The sequence below is a fragment of the Harpegnathos saltator genome, unplaced genomic scaffold (assembly GCF_003227715.2).
Source record: "Harpegnathos saltator strain DR-91 unplaced genomic scaffold, Hsal_v8.6 scaffold255, whole genome shotgun sequence".
Lineage (NCBI taxonomy): Eukaryota > Metazoa > Arthropoda > Insecta > Hymenoptera > Formicidae > Harpegnathos > Harpegnathos saltator.
In genome coordinates this window covers 1,883,784-1,911,750 of record NW_020230045.1, presented here as the reverse complement: position 1 = coordinate 1,911,750, position 27,967 = coordinate 1,883,784, and the positions used below count along the sequence as shown (strand labels likewise).

Below are 27,967 nucleotides of genomic sequence, written 5' to 3'. Positions count from 1 at the left end.
GGACAGCTATCGTGCTGCGGATTTGTATCGGTCGACAATTTATGCTTCAACATAGCCCAGATTGCCGTCTTCATGTCTTCTGCGGAATCTTTATTTCTTCGTATTGCGAGGCCGTAAAAAAGACTCAGCTCATCAATGAGCTTTGCTGTGAGCTTGTCTTTACCACTGAGGCCTTTCGTTTCTTTTTTCAATTTCCGAAGTCGGGCTCCCATTCTTTTTTGTACGTGACCAACGCATTCTTTTTTCAATACAGTGCAATCTTCACCATAAGGTCGAGATTTGAAAATGCCTTTAAAAGTTTTACTATCGCCGTCACTAATATATGAAGAATATCTAATGTTGTGTAATTCTTCTGATCTTGAGAACATTTCGACAGCCGCGTCCACCTCCATTTTTCCGGCACTTCCAATGTGATTCGCACTGCATTCGTCTGCATGGGATTCCATCCATACCTCGTATTCCATGGTGTTCATTTTCGGCTTTCAGTACTCGCACTGTTTACAATATGAACATTTCACAAGGAGATCGAGTACTTTTCCCGTATAATGGCCGATCAACGTTGTCACTCCTTGCAACGACGAAAATCCTCGCTTTCTCCACGTTCCATCGCCAGAAACTGTCAATCCTGTTGGTTCGACTCCTTTTTCGGCATTTTTCGTCAACTCTTTCTCTTCAGCAGCAGCTTCCGAAAACAGTGAATTGGCCACGGATTTCGACGCACAAAGCACATTACTAATCACGTCGTAGTAAATTTTTTTGCTGAACATTTTCGGGAGGTCCATTATACTGCAAAACTTTCGAATGCCATTGTAACCGACACCAAGGATTCTCATCGCGAAAACGATATGCCTGTTAATTTCGTAAGCGTTTTTTATGAGCGGACAAGAGTTGATGTAGCGTGGTTCACAATTATTGCAATTGATGACTAACTTGAATCCAAGTCCACGAATACTTGATTCAGAAAAAGTCAGATTTCCGTCGCACTCTTTGCACTTCACCATTTCGCTCAGTGCTGAAAAGAAGGATAAAAATGTTATTAGACGATATCCGTGGGCAGCATTTACTGGCACTTCCACCGAGCCTGTTTTTACTTTTTTCGCGAAAGCACTTGTCGATGCAGTTTCACTCTCGAACGAATGTCGATTCGGTGGCGCCGGTTTTTTTTTTATTTCGTGAAGGTCGTCCGGGTATTTTACGCGCACCCTTTCTGTCACGCGATGATCGCCTCATTTTGAAAGAAATTAGAAATTTTTCAACCGTCGACGATACGTTTAGCGGCACGAGAAACAGCGAACTGATCACAGCTGTTCTAAATTTTGACCATAAAATTCTAATGACATCTGTTGGTGTATTAGAGAAGTTCAAAATTGAATGGTAAGTCATTATGCTGAACCCGCCGAGCAAGTAACGATTTATCGCAGGTACGCGTTTCGGAGCATTTCGGAACGTTTGAGTAATAGCTCGAAATTTTAATGAAAACGACTTCGGGCGGGTATGAGACATTTTGTCCCTTATTCTAGAGGGTTCAAAGGATTTTTTAAGCCAATAAAAAAAATCGATTTTTTGAAAATTTCACAGTGGTCTAACCCCTTAAGTAGTCTACGACGATTTCTATTATCGCATAATATACGACAGCATAATTCATATCGATATATTAAAATACGGGGTCGAAAATCTTAACGCTCAAGTTGCGAATCTATGCTGATAGCCAGCACACGATAAGAGCGAAGTGTATCCTAAAGTTCCTCGCATATTCCTCAGGTCCGAATCAGCGTCGGACAGCGAAGGGACCGAGAGTTGGCATCAGAACGCGGCCGTGCCGGAGAGCCCGACGAAGCAGCAGCCTATCCAGGAGCAGTGCGAGGAAGCGACGGAGCTGACGAATCTCATACCGGCGGGCACGAGCGAGGATCAGCTGGGCGAGAGTTCGTTGCCGCCGCCGAGTGAATTCGGCGGCGGCAATCCCTTCCTGATGTTCCTCTGCATCACGCTCTTGCTGCAGCATCGTGATTTCGTCATGAGAAATCAAATGGATTACAACGAGATGGCGATGCACTTCGACAAGATGGTCCGCCGCCACAACGTGATTCGTGTGCTTAATCAGGCGCGCCAGTTGTTCGCCGGTTACCTCAGAAGACATTCCGCCTCGGCCGGCTCGAGCTCCGCCAGCAAGCCGGACGTGAACGCGTAAACTTCTCGTCGATCCCTGAAAGTATGAAAAGCGCAAGACGGCGTTTCGATCGCGGAAAATCGTCCTTCGCTCGACGAGTCGCAGCTCGACGGCGTATATATCACGGGAAGCATGTCGCCGACTGAACCGGAAGGGTTCGATCACGGTGCTCTTCCGACGTTCCGACGAAAGATTCTTCGCAATCTCGGATTCCTACGAGCGTATCGCGTAAGGAGTGTCTCTGATTGACTTGTCTCTTCTTCCTCGATTTCTTCTTTCCTTCAACTTTCTTCCTTCCGAAGTACAAGTACAAGTACAAGAACACCTTCCGACTGATAATAACTACAGAGCATCTCATGTTTCTATTCAGACAAATCGCTGTAGGCATCCAAGGTAGCAAGGTTCGACAACGAACAAGCGACCAATGTGTAAGAGAGCAATAAGGCACGTCATGTTGCAGCGTACTTAACGTCCATTTTGCCGGAGGCAACGTTTCCAAGTACACACAAGTCGTGTATCGCGCGCTGCGTCAGAATCGAGGAAAGACGATTGATCAGAGACAAGCCCGGCCAGGCTCGTACTTACCTACCGTTTCTCAACGCTCGTTACTACCGGCGCGAGACTTCTCTCGTACTTCGCACGGATCTAGAACGGACGGATTCGACTGACGGGAAGGAGCTCAGAATACAACGATAGGAAGCGCTTTACTTAACCCGCGAATGGCACGCGTAGCACCGTTCGCGCACGCACATCACCATTCCATAATGCACAGTATCATCGCACGCGTCGACGAATCCTCCTTCTCTTCTCTGTCTAGCTGTACGCCGCTCGTCGTACGGCGCGTACGGTCTTGACGTAGAATTAAGCCCCCTTATTTGACGCATTCGGGGTCGCGGCCATCGCGTGTGTCGTTATGCGAGCGCAGCCGCGGCGCACTTCATTTTCGAAAGCGTTGAATCTGTAAGATATACATACATCCACCTTGCCCTAGCAGCTGACTCTTACTTTGTTCTCAAACGGTATGCTTGGGAAACGACAATAAAGTGCATTTAATTTTATCGCTAACGGCGATCGCTTCTATTCATTCAGCTTCGACCCGTCGACGAAATCACGAAAATCCCAAAAGGGCTCCCAGATCCCCCCAAAATGCGCTCGCCTCCCAGTGCTTTCAGTCAGCTAATTGAATTCTCACGATTTGAAACATACGCTATACGCGATACCTCGAGTACTTAGCAACGGATATGGACTTTAGATTTTAGGTCTGCGGTGTTTTCCGAGTTTTAGATAATACCAGTTACTTTTTAACGAACGCTTTTTGTTAGTAATTAAATGCGCTTGGCCTAAGCGGTGAGTGACGCGTTGCATCGTTTCGGCAACGTTGAATTATTAACTGAAGATACATATAGATAGGTGAGATGTAGTGCTATGACATGTGGCAATTAACAACTAATTACAAGGTTCATTATTATTCCCTCTTCAGTTGTACTTGCTTTGTTAATTTTCTTCAAAGCATGAGCGAATAATTGTTTTCTTTTTTCGAGTATGGCTAAGAACGTACAATATCGTCGATAGCGATAAGTTATCAGCTATAGTGAATTATATAGTGAAAAGGTAAAAGGCTAGTGCGATACTAGTGCTTTCTTATTTTGCAATAAAAACGATACAAACAAGTTGCAATCGACATACATGCTGTACACACTCCTATGCAATTAAGAAACAAAATCTTGCTTCATTATAATAAAATTTATCAAAATTTCAATTCTACACTTTGTATGTGTTATAAATACAAAAATATTTAAGTATTAAGGAATTGTAAAAAAAAAAGAGAAATATCTCTACAGAATACAGTCAAATACGAATTCCACGAGGATCATGTCGCAAGATAATTAAGATAAATTAGAAATAAACGGCTTGGAATCAAACTCTACAAATTTTCCAAAGAATACACGGTAAATTTGTATTATAAAATGTGGATTTTTCTGGATTTCACGTCGAAGCAAGCCTCATTCCTGTCTTATCCTCTTGCCGTTGGCAAGCGGGTCATTTCAAATGTTATGCGCGTTCAGTATCGATCATAAACTCGAAGTTTCGATTTGTCGCGGCGCAACGAACGGAGCGACTGGCTGCGTTCAAAGAACAATGGCGCTCACTGAGCGATTATTGCTTTTTAATGGCTGCGTTTAGGGAACAAAACGCTGGTGCGAGCGATTAGTGATTATTGGTCTTAATGTTAGGTTAAGTTCTTACATTCAGACCAACGTTCAGACTAATAATGTTGAACGAATAATGTTGACGAAGTTACTCAACCGGTGAGCCGCAGTCTGAACGCAGCCATTCTCTCGGTCGTGTAGTCGTAGTTCCGCATGCGCTGTTCGAACATTGCGATTGGCTTGTGTGAGTAGTGTATCGTGATCATCGTGTGCGAAGAAACAGTCGCATTATTATTGCGTCATGTGAGTAAACTGTGGAAATTTTTGCTCCTGTACCTTCATCTTTTCTTACATACGATCATTTCTCGACTCCTGCGAACCTTCAAAAATTCCCATGAATCATTACCACGTAAACGACACGTTTTAACGTTATTTTATCGGTTTGGTTTGTAACGGTGCTTGACTCTTCATGTTCGCAGAATTGTCAATAAATCGTGAACGAAACAAGGGTTGAAGGAGCAAGATGTTATTAGCGAGAGCCTGCCGAGCTGGCATTAGCTCGCCGGCTCTGTCGTCCCTCATCAGGACGCCAGTTGTACCGACAAGGCCACAATTCTCCAAAGGTCAGATCGCTAGATTATTCGTCAGCGATGGACGCAGCTCATACACGAGAACTGCAAGGAGGAGGGCCACCGCAGCGGAACAAGCGATGGCTCCGGCTGGTGAAACTGGTAAGTTGGCAATATTTTTTCCTTATATATTCATATAAAAGACCTGAAGAAAAGGCTGGTACTATTTGCATGACTACTTTATTAACAGAAATTTCAACAGATATTCTCTTAAACTTATCAAGCTAAATGACGTCTCTGTATCGTTCCTTCTTCATGTTATGTTGTTTGCAGCTTTTGACATTGGAAAAGGAGCAGTCGCTGGAGGCGCTGTGCTGGGATTGGGTGCACTATGTTATTATGGATTAGGTCTCTCTTCAACTACAGGTGCTATAGATCATGCAAGGTGTGCAATATGTCCATATCAGGTCATTGTGTTTTCTTGTGATCGTGATATTATTGTAATATCGTGATCAATGTAAAACATATTTTTTTTATATTTTTAATATTGCAAATGTTTATATTTCGTACTAAAAGCTTAGTAATATATAATAGTATGTGCAATATACAACTTAGTTGCATAGAGATATTTCTAATTACTACCTGATTACAGTTATAAGATAATCAAAAATTATAATTATCTGCATTCATGCAGCTTATGGCCGCAATACGTCAGAGAGAGAATAAAGTCCACCTACACTTACTTTGGTACATCAATCGCAGTCAGTACGGCATCTGCAGCAGTGTGTCTGTGTTCACCTGCGGTGATGAACATGGTAATGCGTCAGGGATGGGTCGCACTGGCTGTCTCGTTGGCCGCGATGATAAGCACCGGCATGTTGGTACAAGGACTCCCGTATGAGGAGGGTTTCGGCGCTAAGCAGATGGCTTGGCTGGTACATACCAGCGTGGTGGGTGCTGTACTGGCGCCGTTATACCTCCTGGGTGGACCTCTGGTCCTGCGGGCAGCTTGGTGCACCGCTGGTGTTGTCGGTAGCTTGTCAGCAGTTGCCGTTTGCGCGCCCAGCGATAAGTTCTTGAAAATGGGCGGCCCGCTCGCTATCGGTTTGGGTGTGGTGTTTGCCAGCTCTTTGGGCTCCGTGTTTCTACCGCCGACCACCATTCTTGGGTCAGGATTACACTCTATAGCGCTTTACGGAGGTCTGCTGCTGTTCTCCGGCTTCCTGCTCTACGACACGCAGAGAATCATCCAGCAGGCGGAGACGTACAGCATTTATGGCAGACCGTATGATCCAATTAATAAGTGAGTAATTGACGAATCATACTAGACGCTTGAAATATGTTAATCCTTGCTCAGAGATCAATCGTTATAGACTGATGTTGAACACGATCTTGCGAATCTTCCTCAGGTTAGAAGATCATGAAACAATTTTTGCAATCTGGCGTGTGAAATCTAATCTATCACGGACAAGAGTACTGTTGCGTCTAAGAACCATTTTATTACCACGAGAGTAATCATCTTTTCATTCTTGTAGCGCAATTTCGATCTACCTGGACACGATCAACATCTTCGTACGGATTCTGTCCATACTGGCCGGCGGTGGTGGCAATCGACGCAAGTAGAGGAATAGTGCGGAATTATATAGTATTATGAAATCAACGTTTCTTACAAATTCTAGCGTATGTTTTAATATTTTTGTCATAACTTTCGTCTTTATTAAGGATAAATTGTACAGTTCTAACTTGCAATAAACAACTGGGTTATTTAAGTAATCCGCCATCATGTATTCGGGTCCCTTTGCGAGGAGGGGCTTGCCACACAACGTACTGCAATCCCGCAGACGGCTGTTGCAATCCTACGCTTTGCCAAAACCGCCGCGCGTTACTCGGAATACGCGGAAATGCCGTGTCCATATTTGTTTCTCACACACGCGCTTTACCGACGACATTCGAGCAACGTCTGCGCGTAATGAACTCGGAGCTACTACTCTTCGATGACATCTCGGCGGAACATCCGCATTTAGCGGTAATTGCAGCCGTCTGGCTGTACTGTATCTGTGCAAATACAAAGATAGATCGACACGAACGTGCAATGGAACAGTCCTGCAATCGCATCCAGCGAGCGAATTCGCGGCATCCAACGACGTCGAAAAATTGGACGTCAAATTTGTCGCTACTTGTATAATTATTTAGTCTTAACAGCAGCATTAATAACCCATCCGCGGGGCGTGGGGATTAGCTAACGACGACGAGCGCGAACAATGTGTCGGTCGTCGACTCGCACGTCGCTCCAAATCAAGATCGACCACCGTGCTGATAATTGGAGAAGAGTCGGGGAGAGCATGTCGAGAGGTGGAGAAGAGGACAAAGCGAGTTGGCAACCCCCGTGCGAGGAGGGGTTTGCGCCTGCGTTCTCCGCCTCGTCGCCAAGGGTGAAACCGACACGCGACACGACGGGGGCGGACGGACGGGGAAAAAGAGAGAAACGAGGACGGGGACGCTCGTCGGAGCGAGAGGGCGGTATCCATCGGGCGGAGAGACAGAGAGAGAGAGGAAACGAGAGGGACATTGAACGCCGACACCGTGGCCTCGCAGTCTCCTCTCGTTCTCGCGCCGCACGAAAACGCATCGCTGCGCGCTTCCTTTTGCATTTCTTCCGTGAGTCAGCGCGCACTCCGGCTCGCCGTTTCCGCGCTCTCTCGCTGAACAGCGCATTCCTCAGAGCTGCACCCGGTACAGCGTTCGCGGTGCGAGGTCCTTGAGGCGGCGGCTCAACGCGCGAAGGACACGCGGAGCGGAAGAGAAGGGAAGATCTTCGTCCTGCGGCAGGAGCAGAGCCGTCTGCGATCTTCGTCGCCGTTCGAGAACGTAAGTGACAATTTCTCTCTCTCGCTCTCTCTCTCTCTCTCTCTCTCTCTCTCTCTCTCTCTCTCTCTCTCTCTCTCTCTCTTTCGCGAATGGTACATACGCCTATGCAGGTGCGCGGTTGTGTGTGTGCGTGGATGATCGCGTCGGGATGCGTGGGTGACGAAGTGTATTGTATTGCATGGGATCCTTTTTTCTTTTACCAAAACCGTGGCGACCCCATCGACGGGATGACAGGTCGTGAGTCATACGAGGAGTCCCGTTCGCGGGATGTTCTCCGTTTCGTAACTCCTTCGGGGACTCGAGGCCTTTGTTTCGACGTCTGATCGATTGGTCGGGATGATAATTGGCATTGACGAGCGTGAAACACGGCCGATGGCAAGGGGAAAATTAATCTCCCTGAGAGAACAGATCTCCGGTACCTCTCGCGACAATTTGATTTGGACAACTCGCGAGCTCGACAACTTGCGAATTCTTTGTCTGTCTTGTCGGACGCCGTAAGCGTAAATATCGCAGGACAAATCTATGCGCGGCGATAACGGTGAGCTGAATATATCCGGCGAGCTAACATTGAGAGCGGCAGTTGCCGCGTGAACTGATGTAAGTTCGAGCGACGTAATTAAAACTTAGACTCGCGCAATTAGAGCGACCTATTGATTCGTCAACGTGACGACACGAATATTTATCCCGCAATCGTTGGAGCCGATGTATGCTCGTCACAACGAGTGCTCTCCCACCCGGCGAATATTCCAATAATCGAATCCAATAGTCATTATAAGTTCGCTATAAATAACTATGCCGCATCAGCGAGGACTCGTCGCGTCGTCGTCGCGCAGATTCAAACAATGCCTTGCTCGGGATGCAACTCTTCTCGCGAATCTTCCCCTTTGCGCACTCCTTTCGTGTTACCCCCAGCGGCTTAACATACAACAGTAACGCTCGGCTGAAAGTAGCTGTACATCTCGTCGCGCGTGTTCCGCGTGCGACCGCCTCGAGGCGGAACGCGCAGCGGTGCACGCGTGCAACAAGGTGCATCTCGTTAACGACGAGGCCGGCGTCGCGATGTGCGCTTTCGCGCGGATAAAATTCGCGGCACGCGCCGCCGACGACGACGCTCTTCCGAGCGTCGCGACAGAAAGAGCGACGCCGTGACGCGTCGCGTCGCGTCGCGTCGCGGCGAGTCGATCGATCGACGCGTGACTGACTGACTGGCTGGCTGGCTGGCTACGCAAGCAACGCGTCGCCAGCGAGATCATCAAGCCGGACTTCACGAAGATATCGGAATCAATCGCGACTCCACGTGTAAGGCGAGATTTTCGTCTCGCGGAATCAACGGATTCCCGCAGCGATTCCCGAATCGTTCTTCGCCTGCGGTCGGATTTGTAGAGCAAGTCGAATTCTGAAATTTGGAACTTGGGGCCTCGCGAAGTGAATTTGAGATATTCGTCAAGTAACAGATGCAAAGTCTGGAAAGGGAGTTCTAAAAATATGCGAAAGACTGAATTTATCGAGAGAGATATTTTAAAGATCTCTCGACGGAATCAGAATCGACTTGTGAAGGACAATTTGAAAGGAAATTCGATTACGGTATATTATTAGCTGACTCGTAAAATTGCAAAAATTTTCTTAGCAAGGCTGAGACTGAAATAAACTCCTCAATGATGCCACGTTAAATACGCGCGACAGACGCGGACGGATGGCGCGCATCGCGAAAGAAAACTTCGAGGGGTTGTAAAGCAAGATGAGGGCGGCTGAGAGGGTGCATAGGGGTTGCCTGAGGGTTGCCGCGCACGTGCGAGACGGAGATGACGCTACGTAGACGACAGGACCGGCTTCTGGGGATAACGGGAAATCGGTTGCGGGTTGTACGGAGGGTATTATTTGTCAAAATATTTTCATCCTCAATATCCGTTCTCGAATTCAGAACTCGCTGCACTGCTTTACTTAGTTTCCGCGGCGCTCGCGAGACGCTAAACTGATAATTCTGTGTCTGAAAGAATAACATGGAAGTTACGCGGAAACGGAGAAAGATAAAACTCAAAATGATACAGCGAGTCGATGGCAGAGTTTATCACTGCCGATCAACGCGAGAAGACGGGGGGGAAGAAGTCGAAGAAACCGAAGAAAGGCGACCGCGGGTGCGAAATCGAGACTCCCGAGGGGTTGGGAATTTTTTTTCGGAGGGTGATCTTACATCCAAGACCGTCCCTGACGGACGACGGCTGCGAGGGATGGCGGACGGGGAGAGGAGCGGGAAGGGGGGGCCGGCCGGAGAGGGTGAAACGAGGGTGTCGGTCGTGAGTCGATAAACCGCGGGGAACGCGAGCACCCTTGCGCACGGCTTCAACATGGCGGACGGTGAGTCCCATTCCCTTTTCCCGTCGGTCGCCTTGCAAATGCCGGCCGGACGAGAGAGAGCGTGTCGTACGATCGATTCCGCCGCGACTCATCGGCAGCCCCGACGCGTTTCTTCCGCGCTCGTCGTCGCGGAGGACTCCTGTGCGCGCCAGGTCAGGTGCTCGCGTACGTTTCCGTGTTCGCGAGGTACGCGAGATCGGCGTCGAGACCGGCCGCGATGATCCGCGGGGGCGACTCTGCTTCCGCACCCCCGTGCCACTCTCCGCAGCGGTGCGTCTAACATTTCCGGTTCTCTTTCAGACACGGACGAATCGACATGCGGCTCAGGGAGGCCGTCGTCTCGGTGCCGCTGCATCCTGCTGGACTGAACAACAAGTAAGTGACAGAGAAACGCGCGCGCACTCCGGCGATGGCAAAAATTGTGTTTAATCGCCGGCGGCTGGCCGTGCGATCACGTGCGAAGATAATAATCGGCCTGATCGAAACGCCGCCGGAGGGCGGCCGTCGGCCCGGCCGGGGGAGAAAATTGCCCCTCGCGCACTTCGTGTTACGTAATGCGTGTTTCGCAGCATCGCGCCGCGGCGTCGTCGCGCGCTCGTTATTTCTCCGCATTTTCGCCGCGCCGATAATTCATCAGCGCGAAACACGTCGCGGCTGAAACGCGGCTGAGATTGCGTGACCTGCCCTCTTTGCATCGTGAATGTTTCATTTGCTCAGTTGCTGTATCTGCACTCCTCTACGCGGACTTGCCTTTTAACACATGTTTTATTCAAGACGCGGCGGTACCACGAAGGAGGGCTCTCTGCTCTTATCTCGAGAGACGGAAGAGAACGTCAGCTGTAATTTAATTGTAGTCGATACAGTATCAGTTGCTATTCTTCCGTTGCTCTACGGAGCAACGGGAACTCCGCGCGAAAGTTGCGAGTTGCGAGTTGCGAGTTCAACAATTGATCACGAACGCTAATCAGTCTGTCCCCGACTTTGAAAGATTTACAAAATCACGTGCGCGACGACTCGACCTCGCGATAATCGCAATATCGCTTCTGGTCGTCGAAAAGAATCCACTCGAGCAACTCGATGAAGCGTTCGAGCTGCCGCCGCAGCACCAAGACTTCCCAAGACGTATCCCATCGTCACTCGTCGTTCGCCCCAAGGACCGATTCAATGTCCCGATATCCCGATGGGAACGAATATCAGCCAACATCAGCAACATCACATCAACGTTCTAACTTCTCACTCGACTCTCTTGCGTGCAACACGTGTTCCATCGCACTCGCACGCTGCTGAATGAGAAATTGTGCTATCGATGCGATGTTGCTGTTGTGTAGTTGCCGGGCTTCCTCTGTCATTCATCCCGACGTAGTACGTCCTTCGACTCGCCGGCTACACGCGCAGCGTCGTCGAGGTATCCTTCGCAAAGAAGCCGGCCCACGTAGGCCGCCGCAGTCTTCCAGCGGATTCGCGACAAAGTCACCTGATTATTTTCTACTTGCGAGCGCGCTATAAATATAAACGCGCGCGTGGTACCTTCCTTCTCTCTCTCTCTCTCTCTCTCTCTCTTTCTCTCTCTCTTGGCGGTGGCCGTGTAGGCGTGTTGCCTATACTCTCGGCGCCGCGCCGCCTATACCTCGACGGCCGTTACTGCTTTGTGCCCAGCGTACGTACGTACGTACCTACGTATGTACGTGTAGTATCGATCCACCTGGACTCATTTCTCGGTCTCGCACGCAGCCAGCTCCGCAGGCACGGCCCGAGCCGGAGCATCGCCGGCGAGATCGGCGATCGCAACGAGAACGCGACGAGCCCGGGCTCGCTCGCGTCGGAGCCGGACTCCGCGGACTTCCGGCTGGCCGAGGACACCACCACGTGGTCCTCATTGGCGATCGCGCGCGACAACGTGCAGCAGAGCAACTCGCCGCTGCAGCAGCCGGTCAACGTCAACAATAATCTCACCGAGCCGAAGATACAGAGGAACAGCTCCGTCGAGAGTCTCGCCGATTATGAGGGTGAGTTTTGCTCGCTCGTGTATGTGTATGTGCGTGCGTGTGTGTGTGTATGTGTGTCTCGTGAGTCGAAAGAGGAAAAGATGGGAAGGGTCAGAGGAGAAAGGGAGATCATTGCCTCCCTAGAGTCGCGGGAAAATTCACGTGGAAGACGGTCGAGACTTGGCGAGGAATATCCTTCAACGAGCCGTACAGTTGTTTTTGCAGCGAGTATGGATCTTTCTTTTTATTCGAGGGTTGCGTAAGATTGCGCAAGTGCCTGACAAAGCGGGGTGTCTTTAACGGAACGCGCGGGATAAGTGAGGAGGAACGAACGTTCGTTTCTCGTTAACTTTTTTCCTTCTCCCTTGATGCGCGTATAAATAAGTTACTGGATCGAAACGACAATGGCGCGCTCAATGAGACGTCACCGTCAATTATCCGACGCGTTATTAAGCCACTTACGCGCCGCTCGGATCGTTTATTTCAGCGTGGAAAACGATGATCCGAATGGCGCTGGACGTGTGAAACAGGTATTGTAGCGCGCTTGATGAAGTGACCGATTCGAGTTTGCACACGTTGCCGCGCGCGCGTTTGCACTCGCCGGAGGGAGGACGAGTCATAGAAATCCCGCGAAACGGATTCGCGTCTTTCATCCGGTGGCGGGTGTGTGAGTCGATAAAGAGCGTGATAAAGAGGATTTTCAGCGGCGGCCACGAGAAAGAGAAAGTAGCTTAAAGTCGATGACGTGTATTATTAGGCACAACCGAAGAGCGATCCGCCAACGTAAACAACAATCTGACTGAGCCCAGGATACGAAGGAACAGCTCCGTCGAGAGCCTCGCCGACTACGAAGGTGAGCTCCTTCGTCCTGAATCCATTCATGGTGTCCAGGATGTCCGCCTTCTCAGAGGAATTTTCTCTCGACTGACTTGAAGCTGCTGACGAAAACGACACCTCTCTTCCTTTAAATTCCTCGGAGTTAAGAAAATATTTCCAAGCCAAATTCTCATTAATGCGCTTATTTTCCGAAATATTTCTATTTTCTCTTTATTCTTGAATTTTTGGAAATTTTTTTAAGATTTTACGAGTCATATACTTACGATCAAGGTCCTTGAAAGGAGCAACTTGCAGGAAGACCACCGAGAAAAGCCTTTCTTCAACTTCAAAGGGTCAGTCTCGAGAGGAGAGAGAGAGAAGGAGGCAGGCAAATTTGTTTCCACCAGTTTCAAGTGAACTCGAAAGAAATCCCCCTGAGATGGCGATCCTGAGGACTCTGTATACACGAATCGATCCTGCCGAGAGGACGCGACGCGCCTCTCGACGATCGAGTCGCGCGCACGTAGTCGTCGTCAGAACTCACACATAAACACATAAATGCAGCCGCACATAAATTTTATACATTCACGTAGACATGTTGCAATTTCATCCTGCAAGCACGAGATCATTCACGTAGGAAGAAAAAGAGGATGATCGATTGAGGCAGTCGGGCGATGAGAGACAGCGAGGCGAGCGCGCGCGCGCGGAGCAACAATCGTGCGAGCGATGACTGGACGGACGCGCGCGCGCTCGCGTCTCCGAATCACCTATTAATATCGCGGATCATCGCATCTATCGGACATTGAGCAATTGATCGCCCTACTTTTTACTCACGCTTCTTCAGAGTGCCGCACGTTGTGCGGAACGTCCGAGATTTTATTGGAAAGTAATGGTGGTCGAAGGTTTCGTCGCGCTTTCGCGACGCCACGGCCGCTCGTGGCGAACTTCGATATTTTCCAACGGCTGCCATTAATAACGCGTGGCGCATCCTTGACATTAAACCATCATCCGCGATGAGGCGATCCGGAATCGTGTAACTTTAGGTCGAGATCGAGATTATCGTCGAATTGGGCGTCTCGCCATGATAATTAGCTCGCGGCCGCCGCGAACAGCTTCGGACTGCGCGGACGGGAAAGACAACTTTGTACCGATGTGAACTTAGCGCCCAACTTTAAAAAATTTGTTTAATGTTTATATCATAGGTTTGTATCTTGTTTGTACCTGTTTGTACCATATTTTATTTCGTTTGTACCTAAAGGGTTAAAAAGTTATGGAAGGATAAAAAATCGCCAGCGCCCAACTTTAAGATATCTGAAAACGGCCAACGCCATTCGAAAGAGCATCGTTTGTACCCGTTTGTACCTCCTTTCAAATCGTTTGTACCTCAAAGGGCTCGGAAGTACAGGCTTTTCAAAATACGCGCTGAAGGTACTTCCGCCATTTTTCAAGATATTTGAAAACGGCCAACGCCATTCGAAAGAGCATTCTGTACTTCCGAGCCCTTTGAGGTACAAACGATTTGAAAGGAGGTACAAACGGGTACAAACGATGCTCTTTCGAATGGCGTTGGCCGTTTTTAAATATCTTAAAGTTGGGCGCTGGCGATTTTTTTACCCTTCCATAACTTTTTAACCCTTTAGGTACAAACGAAATAAAATATGGTACAAACAGGTACAAACGAGATACAAACCTATGATATAAACATTTAAAAAATTTTTTAAAGTTAGGCGCTAAGTTCACATCGGTCAACTTTGTGATGCCCCTTTTCACCGATGTCGATGAAACGTTAACCCGACTTCCAATCTTGGTCCGAATAGAGTCTAAACTCAGCTTTGATCGACGTCGGTAGAGACTGACGTTGCTGTCCGCAAGTGGATTTTTCGCATTGTCTGCGGACGAGAAATGCTAAATCATTCGGGTGTTGGGAACAGAGAGACTCTGGAGTCGTTCATTCATATTAACGCCCGACTTTTTTATAAGTATTTTAAGAATAAAATTTGAATTTTTTTGAACTGAAACTATAAGTAGTGGTAACCAAAAAAGATATCAGAATTTTATATTTACGAAAAACTACTTTCTGAATAAATGAGTACGTGAAGTTTCCGCTTTTCGTTTGTCGGTTTCGTTAGTTTGGTTTTTTTTATCGTTCGTTTTTTGTTTATTGGTAAATATAATTTGGATATATTAAAGCAAATACGAAATGAGCAATCTATACAGAGAAAAATGAAGGGTAATCTATACGACATAACTCTGATAGTCAGCTTGACATTTTTGAACTGAAATTTTGCTATATTTGTGAGTGAAGTTTATCATTCAGAGCGTTAAGCTTACTATTTCAGAAGAATATCTTATAGATCATCATTTAGATAGTCAATCGTCCCTTCATTTTTCGCCGCATAAAAAACTGTAGGTCACCAGGTTTCACGAAAATAGCTTGATTTCTTGATTTTCGTGTCATATTGGATTCGCCATTTTGAATTTCTGTATTCTTTTAATTTCACACTTTGTATCTGAGAAAGCTTCCAAATGTATAAAATTATAACAGATACCAATCTATTCATTTATAGTGCACTTCTAGATGTCAGTAACAATGCTAACTATGCCTACTTGGAATTTGACAAAACATATTATCATTAAAACTGAGCTAAGAATAGACTAAACCGAATCTACATACAATCTATATACCATTTTTTCGAAGAAGAATTCACCTTTACGGCGCAGGTGCAAAGAAAACGAAAATATCTCCATTTTTGACTAAGTTATGGATTCTTAAATACTTTTCTGGTAACTATAGTTACTAGTAGGCGTTAAAGGGTTAAAGAGTAAATTCACCACGAGCGACTGGATGATCTGAGAAAACGATCATATACCGAGAACTGACCGAGATCGAGAATTATCCGAAGCGGCATGGCGAATTGTCCTCATCATCACCCGCGAGAACGAGAGTTCTCTCTGTGTGTGTGTGTGTGTGTGTGTATGTGTGTATGTGTACGAGCGGCGAGGGTCTTGCGGGTGGGCTGAGAGGCGATGAAAGCTCCCTACGAGCGAGCACGAGCCAGTCTCTCACTATGATGACGATGAGTCACGTTCCGACGAGACGTCCAATTATTCGGTATTCCGGCCGATGCTGAGGCAGAGTGCGCGCCAATTGTTGCAGGACGCAACTCGCCGCAGGAGAACTCGTCGCACGAGCTGACGCCGTCCGAGTGGTCCGACTGGTCCGAGGAAGGGAACCTGCCGGCGGGCTGCCGCGGAATCGTCAACCCCAACTACCCCGGTTTCCAGCACCTGGCGCCTTCCTTGCTGTCAGACACCGACCTGACCGAGGACGAGCACGACAGCTGTTCCGACTACCCGCCGCTCTACCCTGGCATCCACCAGGAGCAGGCGCCATTGGAGAACGGCAACGAGTACAACAACAACGTCGACGACAGCATCAATCATCTGTGCGGCCAACGGAACGACCGCAAGGTCTTCTACGAGAAGCCCAAGTTCAACATACAGGTGATGTGCATTTTTGGATGGACCGGCCGTTGATTTGACCTTGAAGGGCAAGTTTCACGTCGAACCGGAAGCCCTTCATCGCTCTGCAGCGAACGAGTAGTAAATCGAATCTGTCATTAGTGAAACGGCGCGCGTCGACTCGACAAGGGCCGTGCAGCCAGTCGAGTCGACTGTCGGTGGTTATCAACGCGTAAAAATAATCGAGCGTACTCCTACGAGCGTACAAGCGTGACATCATCATGCCGCTCTCGTCTCTCTCTCTCTCGTTCCAGACTGTGACTTCTCTGTACGAGTCGGTGGTGCCGCCTTCGGAAAAGTGCATCAACTACGTTAAGAGCGTGGAGGTCTCCAGGTCCGAGGAGAAGTCGCTGTCGCCGGAGCCGGAGGTCGTCGTGAACGGCGTCGTCGAGGCGGAGACCCACTTGACGGTCTTGGAGCCGGAAGAGGGCCTGGCCGACCAGGTGGACCAGCACGCGCCCGAACTGTCGCAGGCAGTCCTCGAGGATAAACGGGAGCGCGAAGTGCCGGTTGAGGTCGAGCTGGTGGAGCTCACCACCAGCGTGAACGAGAGCCTGCAGTTTCCGGAAATCGAGGAGATCGTGGACTCCAGCAAGACCAGCGAGATCAGCGAGGTGAGTGTGAATTGGAAGTATTTTGCTTTTAATGATGACTTCGATATATCGAGATGCTAAATATAACGATGCCAATTAAAAATCAAATTTTGCATCGATTAGGCGATTAGGAGAAATGTTGGACGAAAAAGGGCAGGAAAAAGAATAGGATATTTGAAAATTATTTGATTTCGCCAGCGGTTTTTTTTCTCTCTAAAGACCTACCGAATTTTTAATGTAACCACCGAACAATTGCGGTCGCGTTTAATTTAACCTCGATTAACATTCAAGCTTCGCCGGAGCGAATTAAAGCTGCTCATTGTCGCTAAATATTCCTCGATCGTTGCCCGCTCGCGATATTTAATCTCGTCTCGCGAGATACGCAATTCTTTTCGACCTACGTGCCGACTGAGCACATTCCTACGACCGGCTGACGCTTCCTCGACGTTGCCCGATTAATTTGCACGACAATCGCGCGATGTGTCTCCCGGCTAATCCTACTTCCCGTCACTGCGGCCGACTCGCGCCCGTCCTAACTGTCGACGCGCTCGAGCACGGTCGATTAAACGCGCACGATCTCGGTTGGCCGCTCAGACGGAGGACGTCGCGGTGGAGCACATCGACCTGATACGCGAGGCAAAGGAGTTGCCTCACCCAGCCCGGTCCAAAATAGGCAACCGTCAGCCGGTGACGTCGGGCGGCTCGGCCGACGACGACGAGTCGGAGAGTAACAGCGACTACTCCGAGGGCTTCGCCGAGGAGCGGCCGACGTACACGAAACTGGAGGAGATCGACTTGCTGTCGAGCATCGGTCGGGACATCGGCGTCGACCTCGAGAAATACGCCCAGCCGGTGCCGGACGTGGTCGCGATGGAGTCGATCGAGAGCATACGCGCTCAGCCGCGATCCACCTCGGTCATCAAGGACCACGTGGAGGACACCAACAAGCTACTGGACCGTGAACTGCCAGAGGCCTCCAGCGTGGACGCTCGGAAGAAGGAGAAGATGGCCAGAAACCAGGCCAAGCGCCGCCAACAGCAGCAGCAGCAACAGCAGCAACATCAGCAGTATCAGCACCCACGAATCTCCAATGTTCACAGACGTCCTGATAAGCGCAGAGCTGACATCGAGAACGGGCCAGGTAGATCTTTTCATGCGAGTATTGTATTCTCTTGTGTATGTGTGTGTGTGTGTGTTGGGCTGTATTTTTATTTTGTTAATTTATTTTTATCATAATCGTCGTTATTGCTTATGCGGGTTTTTTAACCGCTACTAGCGTGATCTTTATTATTATTATTTTCTTTTTTTTGAGATATTAAATGATGAGCGTCAGTAACGTTGGATGTATGTCGGTTATTATTAGTATTATTACTGTTAAATAAAAAGAGGAATCGATACTAAGGCAGCTCGAAAAGCCCGCGATAAAGAGCACAGCGGGAGATTCGGGACAACGGGTTGTGCAACGGATACATATTTAACGCGCCTCGTGTAAAATACACAACCGGACAAGATAAATCGTAGATTTCGACCTCTCGAGATTACGTATGCACGCGATGCTCCGGCACACTCGGCAGTTTCCGTTCAGCTGTTTCGGTCGTACCTCCGCCTCGTCGCTGTAAAGGACTCTCACGTTTGACATTTGCGCACTGTTAAAGGCGGCTTCGACGTTTACAACATCGAGACGGCGATGCCAAAGATCGACTTGGACGCTATCGAGTCACACCTCAGAGCCGCTCGCGAGGAGGAACGTCGGGTGAGTGATTAGCAATTTTTCAAGTAATGATTATTTCTCGCGCGCGAGTGTGTACGTAGCGACTTCAAGTCTCCGTTTAACGTCGCAGGATAATGGTGTTGCGATTAGGAATATTTTTACGATCGAAATATACCGTGCAAAAATTGTGCATTCCTTTTTACTTGGCTGCTTCATACATCAATTTCTTCTCTGACGCTCAATGCAATGCCATCGATTTCCAGTCTTTCTCTCCTCTCTCTCTCTCTCTCTCTCTCTCTCTCTCTCCTCTCTCTTTTGCTCTCTTGTACAAAAAAATACACTCTTGAGCCAACTAAAGCTCTGCCGGATCAACGAAAGTCTCCGGTTTATTCGCGTGTAGTCCACTCGTGCGTCCACTTCAGTGTTTCATCCGGTTATCCGCTCGAGACTCTCTTGAATACGTTCGACAAACAACATCAATTCCGCGTATCTCTAAAGTTTCACGTTTGCATCGAATGCACTACGCGGGGGCATCTATGTGGTGGGCGGATGCATATGTAGGTCTTATTCGAGTACCTCGAGCGAACGTGCAACAGGACTTAGAAAGCGTCATCTCGGGAACGTCCGATTTTCCGGAGAGATTTCGCCGGATTTTCTTCCCGGAACTGTCTGACAGGCGACATTATTTCCTGTGATTATATCTGCATGCCGCAAAGCGCGATATATTTCGACACACATAATTATTATTGGATACATCGAATAATACTGCAATTTATCCGCCTAAATTAGCAGCGACCGCGTATCCAAATTTCGGCCGTTGAAAATTGATTTGGGCTGAAGACGTCACGGTTTATTATTATCAATGAAGGCGCGCGCGCGCACACGCGCGATGTTTTGCATCACGCGACTGATAAACCCTGACATGTTCGAGGATTTCGAATGACGAAGTGCAGCGAGCGATGCGATGTAATAAATTGAGCTTGTGTGCTGTGCATTCGGATCTACCACGGCGGCTGATAAAAATATTTAGCGGGAGCAATTAATATACGTACGAATCCGCTCCGTGTGATCTTTTATTTCGCTTTCTGCAACGTTCTTCCCGACGTGATAACGTTTTTAGGCTTTTCAGTCCACTGGGATCGCGAGAGAACCGTGCATCGCGCTCCGAATGTTGAATTGCGCGTAGGTCAGAAGTCACGCATGACCGGTCAACCGAAACGTTTTACGCACGACCCCGAAGATGACTTAACGATCTTTTGTTACAACGATGTAGCCGACGCGTTGCAGCCTGCATAGTGCATCAAACACGAAGCATTTCTTCCACGCGGTCAATTATTAGGCTCTCTAGACTCTCCACCTGATGGCAGGCTCGTGAAAATTGAATGTATAACTTGCTGCATTTTATGTGTTTAATCATCTTCGGATACATATTTTTTGTTCGCACAATTATCCGTTATTATACAGCAGCCACAATGTATTGTGTGGCAAAAACTACTGTAAAAATAAATCAGATTTTTTCTTTTCTGCTCATCGAATGCCTGATAGTATAGCTTCTTTCCAACATTAATTTCTTATAAAATAACTAATAACTTAAAAAAGAAATGTTAAATTGAAACGTTGACATATTCTAATATCTCACAAGAGTAAGATCCAATCGGAATTATTTTGATCGTTTGCACATCTCGCTAGGTGTAATATCCGAGGTGGAATAACTGAAGCGAGGGAAATCGTAAAAAAAAAAAAACAAAAAACAAAACTGTTTTCAAGTGACAAAAAACCGAGGCCGAAGCAGAGACAATCCTCGTGCGGCGACGAGCGAAGCGTCAGCTCGGCTCAATGACTTAATACCCGAGTGACGCGTCGCGATTTATCCGCACGCGGCATCTGGTGGATACACTCCACCCGTTTTACGCGTGTCGTAGAGCGAATTGCACACGCGAACTCGGAAACGCGGCCGACACGCACTAGCCAACACACTCTCGTCCAGCAGCACTTTCACCGAGAATCGTGAGAAGCGCCTTCCTAGGTGCTAGGCCAGGTAGAGACTCGTGCCGCCGCCACCTCCACGACCACTACCACCACTACCACCACCATCACCACCACCATCGCCGCAGCCGCTACCTTCGCGATCGAGCACCTCCTTCGGCCGGCAAACCTTAACGAAGGATCTCACTCGACTCACCTCGCGACTCAGTCTCGCGCCGTCTTTGTCTCGCGCGCGCGGGTCTCGTGACTCGCGAATACTCCTCGGGGTCATCACCAGCCTTCGCATCGACAGCCTTGCTCGTGCGATATCGGCGACTCCCTTTCTAGATCACGATTCTCTGACCGGTAGCGCGAGACTGCGAGAAAGCGAGTTCGCCGTGCGAGTGAAAAGAGGCTCTCGAGGGTGACGAGAGACTCGTGGAAGCCCAGAGAGCGGGACAACACCTGAGACTGCAGCTGGTGAACGCTGATGGATCGGCGCGGCTAAGTCCGTAAGGGAGAGAGGAGGAGGAGGAGAGGGGCGAAGCTGCGCTCGTATTTTTCCGATAAGGACGAGATCAGAGCAGCAGGTGCACGACGAGAGAGTGCGCGATCATGGGCAGCAGCAACAAGTCGCGCAAGCACTACAAGAAGGACTCGCGATTCGTCGCGGACCTCTACACGTTCACTTACGACGACTTCGATCTTGTAAGGAGCGCGCGCGTGGACGAAGGGCGACACGGTGTACCGCATCGCGCGTTTCGCAAAACCGACGAACTGCGGCTTGGACACGGAGGGGGATACAGGGTGTCCTGTAACTCGCGCTCATTGTTTACGCAGCGCTGCTTTTACGCGGACTCGTCAATTTTCTCTTAGAACATCGTCGAGGTATCGAGAGCTCCCGCGAGGACCGAAGAAGCGGAGCTTTCCGCGAGCTTTAAGCCTTGGGCGACCGAATGGAGAGGAAACTGATCTCTTCCGATCGACCTCGAGTGAACTTTGCTTCAGCCGAATTTTCATCTGAGGCTTGCCTTCGAAAACGTGTTGTGTTGAAATTTTTGAAGAGTCTCCGTGTATGACTTGATTTTTCTGCGGAGGAAACAATTTTCACGAGCAACTGCGCTGTGTGAATAATTCGCGCGAGACATCCTGTATGCAGGTACACTAGGAAAAATGTATTGTTGCGTGAACCAAAATTTTGTTGTAACAACAAAGTAATTTGGTTAAAATATGCCCAACAAAATTGTTTAGTTCCTGTAAACAAATATCTTGTTTGATTACAGTTTGTTCGTATAACGTAATACTTTTGTTACGGCAACAAAAAGCTTTAACTATATGAATTTTGCTAAAAATACTATAATTTTTTCTTAATAGATAAAATCTAAATTTTAATGCACAAAAAGGCAAAATAGTATCCATCGGGCATTATTTTAGTTTATGTAAAATAATATCTCGTTATTGTGTAATTTTTATGGATGAAATAACTAAAATGCTTAATTTTTATATATGAAGTCTAAGAACAAAATTATTTGGTCCAGAGAACAAAGCAGAAAAATATATTTAGTTGAGACAACTAAATATTTTGTTATATAAAACAAGATATTTGGTTGCTATTAAAAAATCAGCCTCAAAACTAAACAGTTTTGTTAGAGATACTAAATTTCTCTTCCTAGTGTACGCGAGTAATGAAAAAAAAAACGCACCGATTCAAGGGAAAGAGATGTTTTTGCTGATAGTGTCGCGCTGAGACAGAAACGTTGCGATAGCAGACGGCAGCGAAGCTTCGCTCGACACATCTCGACAATGACATCAGAGTCGCACGTGCGCTCTGCGCGATAATCAATTATTCGCGAATCTGACTCTTTTTAGAACTTCTTAGAACTTGAAACAGCGAAGCGAAACGCGCAACCGTTATCAATGCATTGTCTCATCGGCGTTCGGCTATGGTGAGTCATTGGCTCACGGGCAACTCGGTCGCCGCAGTTTCTTGTACTTATCGTTGCGCGGCAGCCGACGATTATTGCGACACGCTTAACTTGGACGTACTAAAAAGCGTAAGCGTTACCGCAGGAGTTCGAACGCAGGATACGAGTCGAGCCTTGATGCTCCATTATTTTACGTCAGCGTAGAATTTCAAGCGCAATATTGCAAATCGGAGTCGACTGATCGCAAGAACCAGGTGAATTTATTTCAGATTATAAATTCTCCCGTTTCTTAATTAAATCTGTCGATTACCATCTTGATTACCATTAATTATTATTATCAATCGAGTGAACCGGTCAAAAGAATTAATCACTTATTATGAATACATTAAAGTCCCGCGCTTATCACCGCTCGACCGATCTCGCTTACACATGATGAGCGCACGTGTCGAATGAGCTGGCACTTTGTTACGTCTGACATCGGGCGATTTCGATTTAAATTCTTGCGCTCCTGCTGTCCTTCCAACAGGAAGGTCGACGGCCTGGGCGATTCGGTACACAGTTCCAGACCGGCGCAGGCGTGAAAGTGGGTCGCGGAAGTCGCCGTGCTAATCAACAAGCTAAATTTTAGCGTACGTGTGGAAGCGGACGTTGTTGGTGCAACATCGGTCGAGCTGCTGTCTGTAAATTTGAGCTCGCGGCATTTCGGAAGTGCTCCGTACACACACACACACACACACACACACACACAGACGCCCGATGTTGCATCTCGTGGCACCCACAATACTGTCATCATCACAAGATGTAGATAAAAATCCGAGTCAGTTCGGGGGGGATGAGAGATCATGATCGCGAACGTGTTTTCGCGCGCGAGCTGTTAAAACTCAGCTCTCTCGGTGGCTGTTTCACGCAATATTCACACACAAGGTGTGGAGAAATTCGGGAGACACTGCCTCTGCCTATCGTGACCCACGCGTCTCGAGTTCGCGGACATTGGTCGCCCTTCGCGAGACTGCAAAAGCGATATCGCCGGCGTGTATCACGTCGGACGAACGAAGTGGAAGGTGCTAATTTGTGTGGCATCAGGATGACGACAAAGAAACCATCGCGGAGACGGACAAGCCACCGGAAGCGAGCGTGGCGGTCGAGTGGCGGCCGAAGGAGACGAAGGAGGGCGAGAGAGAAGATCTGATCACGCGGTTCGACAGAGTCGTACGAGGCGAGCTCGATGACAAGCTGCAGGTGTGATTTGATATAATGAAGATGCGAGAAGAAGAAAGAGAAAGAGAGAGAGAGAGAGAGAGAGGGAGAGAGGGAGAAAGAAAAGAGGGAACGTGAAGAATTCCGCGACATTGAAATGACCTCGAAGAGAATTCGTGATATCTCACTTGTCTGAAATTGCTGATTATATTTTATCTATATAGAAATTGTTAGTTATGTCTGAGCGTTGTCTCGGTCTGAGGTCCTGAGATTCCTCGTGTCTATCGGCTTTCAGGCTCGATAGACTTCGCGATCCTTGAATCATACATCAGCCATTCTTCAGATTCCTCGGATATTAAAGTTACCTTTTCGAATGTCTCTGTTCACAGCGACGGAACGATCGCGAGGAGATCAGGAGGAGACTCGCGATGGGGCCCGATGCTGAAGACCTGCGCGCCGAGCGCGGCCGAAAGCCGAGTCTTCAGTCGCGTCTTCAGAGCGGTTCGTATCGATCGGAATATCATTTCGCATTGCGTTTCTCCCGCGTTGGCACCGCGAGCAGCTGCAGCACGAGGAGACATGAGCGCGACCCGCTCGACTTGTTAAAGCCACAGTTTACTGAGTCATTAATGAGCGACGCATACGCGGAAGCTCGACTTTCTCTCGTTTTTACTCTCACGCTCTCGCTTCACCTACATTCTCGATGTTTTTCTTGTCGAGTCGCGACCTCGTGCTCGAGTAATCACTGGCCGGACCGATCGCGCCTCAGAGCGTCGCACGATGCATCACGATGCAAAACGCAGGTCTCGCCTTCGCAGGAATGAACCTGCAGATTTGCTTCATGAACGAGACGTCATCGGACACCGAGTCCCCGGGCTCGGAGAACGACGCATCCCCCGGCTCCACGCCGACATCCCTCGGCTCGAAGCAGCTGGGCAAGCAGCAAGCGCCGTCAAGGCCGCAGGTGTTGAGCTTGCCGTCCTTGAGACTCGACATGAGCTCGAACTCCACACCGGTCGACGAGGCGGACTTCTTCGCGCGGCAGGCCAGGTTGCAGACCGAGGCGCGAATGGCCTTGGCGCAGGCCAAGGAGATGGCGCATATGCAGATGGAAGTGGAGAGGCAGAGGCTGAAGCAGAGTCCTATCACCGAGATGGTACGGTGCAGCTTGGAGAAGGTGAGCGGAAAAGAGTCCCGGGTAGACCGCGAGGGTCAAGGTGAGACGCGGCGATGAAAGTTTAACAGGACGACAGCAGGAAACAAAACCGACGACCACGAGATGAACTTTACTGCTTGGCTTAAGACATGTATTATTAATTTATTAATTTACATTTTCACGGCGAAGTTACTAATCGATCGTTAATGGGACATTCACCTGACCTTGACTCTGTGTTTTGTTTGCATATTTATAGTGGATTTCGCAATCAGTTAACTTTACAATGTGACACTCGCCGGGGTCGTTCTCTCTCGGCCGGTCTAAAGGTTGCTTGAATCTTCCACTTCTCAGGTCGGTGTTCAGTTGGGCGAAGATAGACGCAGGTTATCCCGAGTGCTGCTCACGGAGCTGAACGTCGCGCAGCTTCAGGTAGTGGCGAACGACCTGCACGCGAGGATCGCCGCTTTGAATGAGGCGCTCGTTGAAGGGCTCCTGAGGAGAGACGATCTGCACATGGAGCAAGATTCGATGCTCGTCGACGTCGAAGATCTCACTCGATACCTGTGAGTTCCCGTCAAGTTCGCTTCACGAAGACAGTTTGTTGATGTCCGACGTTTCTCGCGAGAACCGCTTTCGACCATTCTTCAGTCTTTCATTTCATTAATCCTTCATCGTCATTAGATATGTCTTGCATTGAATTAGCGAAGAACGCAACTCCCTTTGATCAGCCAAATCTCACGACGTTTATCTCACGACGAGAACATTGAGCGTTTACCGTCACGAATTATCGCGATGTATCAAGCGAAACATAAGTGTAAAGAACGATCAATTCGTTTGCACAGAGGTGCCAAGCAGGAGTCGTTGAAGAAGAAGCAGAGCATGCAGCAGCCGACAAATCGGAATCATCAGCAGTCCTCTGCAGCTCCGATGAAGTTGTCGATGAAGCCGAAGCTGACGCACCTGAATCGCGGTCTGGTCGCTTTTGTCAGAAAATAATCCTTCGCCACGAGACTGCGCAGTCTCGTCGGAAATTGAACTCCGAGCGGAGCAACGCACCATGGACGACTTTGGAGACGCGAGAAAGCAAGAAGAGAGGAAGAAGAGAGGAGAAAGAGGAGAAACAAGAAGAGGCGAAGAAACTCTCTTCAACAGACGAGAAGGCAGTTTCTTCGTCGAGAAAAGGGGAAGATGAGATGAAATCTTTTTCTTTCAACGACGAGGCTTCCCCTCAGAGAGAAAATCGTTGAGGACGAAAGGACGGTCGCGTGTGAAGCCGCGGTGTGCATGCTCGAGAACTCCTAAAAAAGAAAAAAAAAAGAAGGAAAAAAGACGATGTTGTGAGACGATCGGCTTCGTTAAACAGGTGGGATCGTACTCCACCTTTAGCGCGGGCAGGAGGGAGCAAATATCTCTCTTTCTCCCTCCCCCCGAATTTCCAAGAGTTTTTACAGCTTCGTCGTTAATCACGTGGAAGTAGAGATTTTTGCGTATGTGCGCGTATCGAGCGTATAAAATGAGCGGGTAACGACCCTTCGTTTTCGTATCCCACATTAAGGATTCTCCGTCTCGTTCTATTTCCTCTCGTCTGTACTACTTGGCCCCGTAAGCTCAGATTATGTCCCCCCTCCTCCCCCCCCCCGCGACATGCATGCATGTGTCTACGAGTGTATCGATTATCGCCTTTAAACACAAAGAAAAAAGAAAAAAAAAAAGTAATAGTGTAATCATAGCGCGAGGGCGGATCCTTTCTCTCTGTTGTACATATAAACGAAGATTTATATCAGATTATTATTATATATAATATATAATATATATTGCCGTATCTTGAGATTCCATGGTGTTTGAAAGCGCTTCGTTCTGGTCGTGCCACAGTGTAAGTGATCCGCGCGTGTGCGTTTTGATGTAACGTTAACATATTCCGTAAAAACTCGAGGTCACTTTCGACCGCGCGCAGACGAAGGAACATTTTCAACTCAATCGGTCCATCCGTAGATCCGCGAACATCCGGCTGCGCGGGTATCGATCCTCGCTTCGGTAGAGATCTCCAGATCTGCCAGATAGAGAAAGCCGTCTTATAGAGTCTCTCTTGAAGTCGCGAATCCGCCGCTTCGAGAAACGTCGTCGCTCATTCATGGCACATGAGAGATTCCGGCGAGACGGCAAAACTCGGTTCTTATTTATTGCGAGCGACGTGGAAGGCGCCGAAAGATACGCCATTCCCGGAATAACGCAACGCTCGGCAAGGGAAAGTGCAAAGAAGACAAGCCGCGGCGGCGGCGGACCGTGCAACGACCGTGAAGAACGAAGAACGCGTTACATATCCAAATAAGCGGTTTAGTAAATGCAAAAAGCGATTAGTCCATATGTAGCGACTATGAAAACGTAATCGAATAGAGAGACATACTCGACATAGCCGAGCGCGCCGTTTTCAGCCCGGAGAGTTTCCTCGTTACAGTGCAACAAGAAAGAAAAGACAGAAAAACCACAAAAAAAAAACAAAAAAAGAGAGAAGGAACAAGAATCGACTCGGAACTCGCAATCAAAATTATATACTCATCGATATGGATTATTCGGTTCTTGCATCGCGTTGTTTTTTCTGCATGTCGGTTTCACACGATCTCATTCACACGCAAGACCTCAATTGTAGCCGAAATAAATCTCAAGGTCTAAGAAAGCTGCTGTGCAGAGTGTCATTCGTAACAACTTCTCGAATCCTCATCCCCGGTTAAAACGGAAGATGAAAAATTCAACGCGGAAAACAGCCTTACGTTCTTTGTATCCGTACTATCATTCGTCGGATCCACCGAAATCACGAATGATGTAAAGAATCTCGTGAAAACGATACTTATCGTTAGATCCTCGATCTATTCTCTCAGGCGAATTTAAAGGAAAGTGATTACTCGTGTGTCTCGATTCGATCGCCATTAGCCCCGAAGAAATTCGCAATCCTTGCGTGTGTTATGGGAGTAGCCAATTTTTCCTCGC

The 27,967-nt window shown here is 48.3% G+C and overlaps 4 protein-coding genes across 8 annotated transcripts in view; 3 read left to right on the top strand and 1 right to left on the bottom strand.

Annotated features, from left to right (window-relative positions):
- The window catches only part of LOC112588633 (uncharacterized), a 1,529-nt gene extending 1,026 nt beyond the window's left edge, over window positions 1-503 (bottom strand). The window contains exon 1 of the mRNA XM_025299253.1: window positions 1-503. This exon is cut by the window's left edge and continues 514 nt beyond it. Within this exon, the coding sequence (XP_025155038.1) occupies window positions 1-473 (473 nt within the window). The 5' untranslated portion in view covers window positions 474-503.
- The window catches only part of LOC105191864 (TBC1 domain family member 25), a 10,425-nt gene extending 6,585 nt beyond the window's left edge, over window positions 1-3,840 (top strand). The window contains exon 10 of the mRNA XM_011155597.3: window positions 1,762-3,840. Within this exon, the coding sequence (XP_011153899.1) occupies window positions 1,762-2,191 (430 nt within the window). The 3' untranslated portion in view covers window positions 2,192-3,840. The remainder of the gene's footprint in view (window positions 1-1,761) is intronic.
- A 547-nt stretch (window positions 3,841-4,387) lies between these two features.
- LOC105191865 (growth hormone-inducible transmembrane protein) lies at window positions 4,388-6,662 on the top strand. The gene is made up of 5 exons (XM_011155598.3): window positions 4,388-4,623; window positions 4,800-5,051; window positions 5,223-5,334; window positions 5,584-6,192; window positions 6,425-6,662. Exons 2-5 carry the CDS (start codon window positions 4,844-4,846, stop codon window positions 6,510-6,512), a joined length of 1,017 nt encoding a protein of 338 aa, XP_011153900.1. The 5' UTR covers window positions 4,388-4,623; window positions 4,800-4,843; the 3' UTR covers window positions 6,513-6,662.
- Window positions 6,663-7,374: 712 nt separating this feature from the next.
- Window positions 7,375-27,870, top strand: Schip1 (Schwannomin interacting protein 1). Of its 5 annotated transcripts, none has more exons than XM_019845419.2 (12): window positions 7,380-7,757; window positions 10,413-10,487; window positions 11,844-12,118; window positions 12,855-12,950; window positions 16,071-16,417; window positions 16,690-17,049; window positions 17,623-18,169; window positions 18,684-18,781; window positions 24,216-24,327; window positions 24,645-25,003; window positions 25,334-25,545; window positions 25,825-27,870. In XM_019845419.2, exons 2-12 carry the CDS (start codon window positions 10,429-10,431, stop codon window positions 25,976-25,978), a joined length of 2,619 nt encoding a protein of 872 aa, XP_019700978.1. In that variant the 5' UTR covers window positions 7,380-7,757; window positions 10,413-10,428; the 3' UTR covers window positions 25,979-27,870. The 5 variants fall into 5 exon arrangements, with proteins under 5 accessions (XP_025155036.1, XP_019700978.1, XP_011153906.1 ...); XM_011155604.3 differs by lacking the exon at window positions 7,380-7,757 and adding an exon at window positions 10,036-10,112; XM_025299250.1 differs by lacking the exon at window positions 7,380-7,757 and adding an exon at window positions 10,129-10,277.
- Window positions 27,871-27,967: the final 97 nt, after the last annotated feature.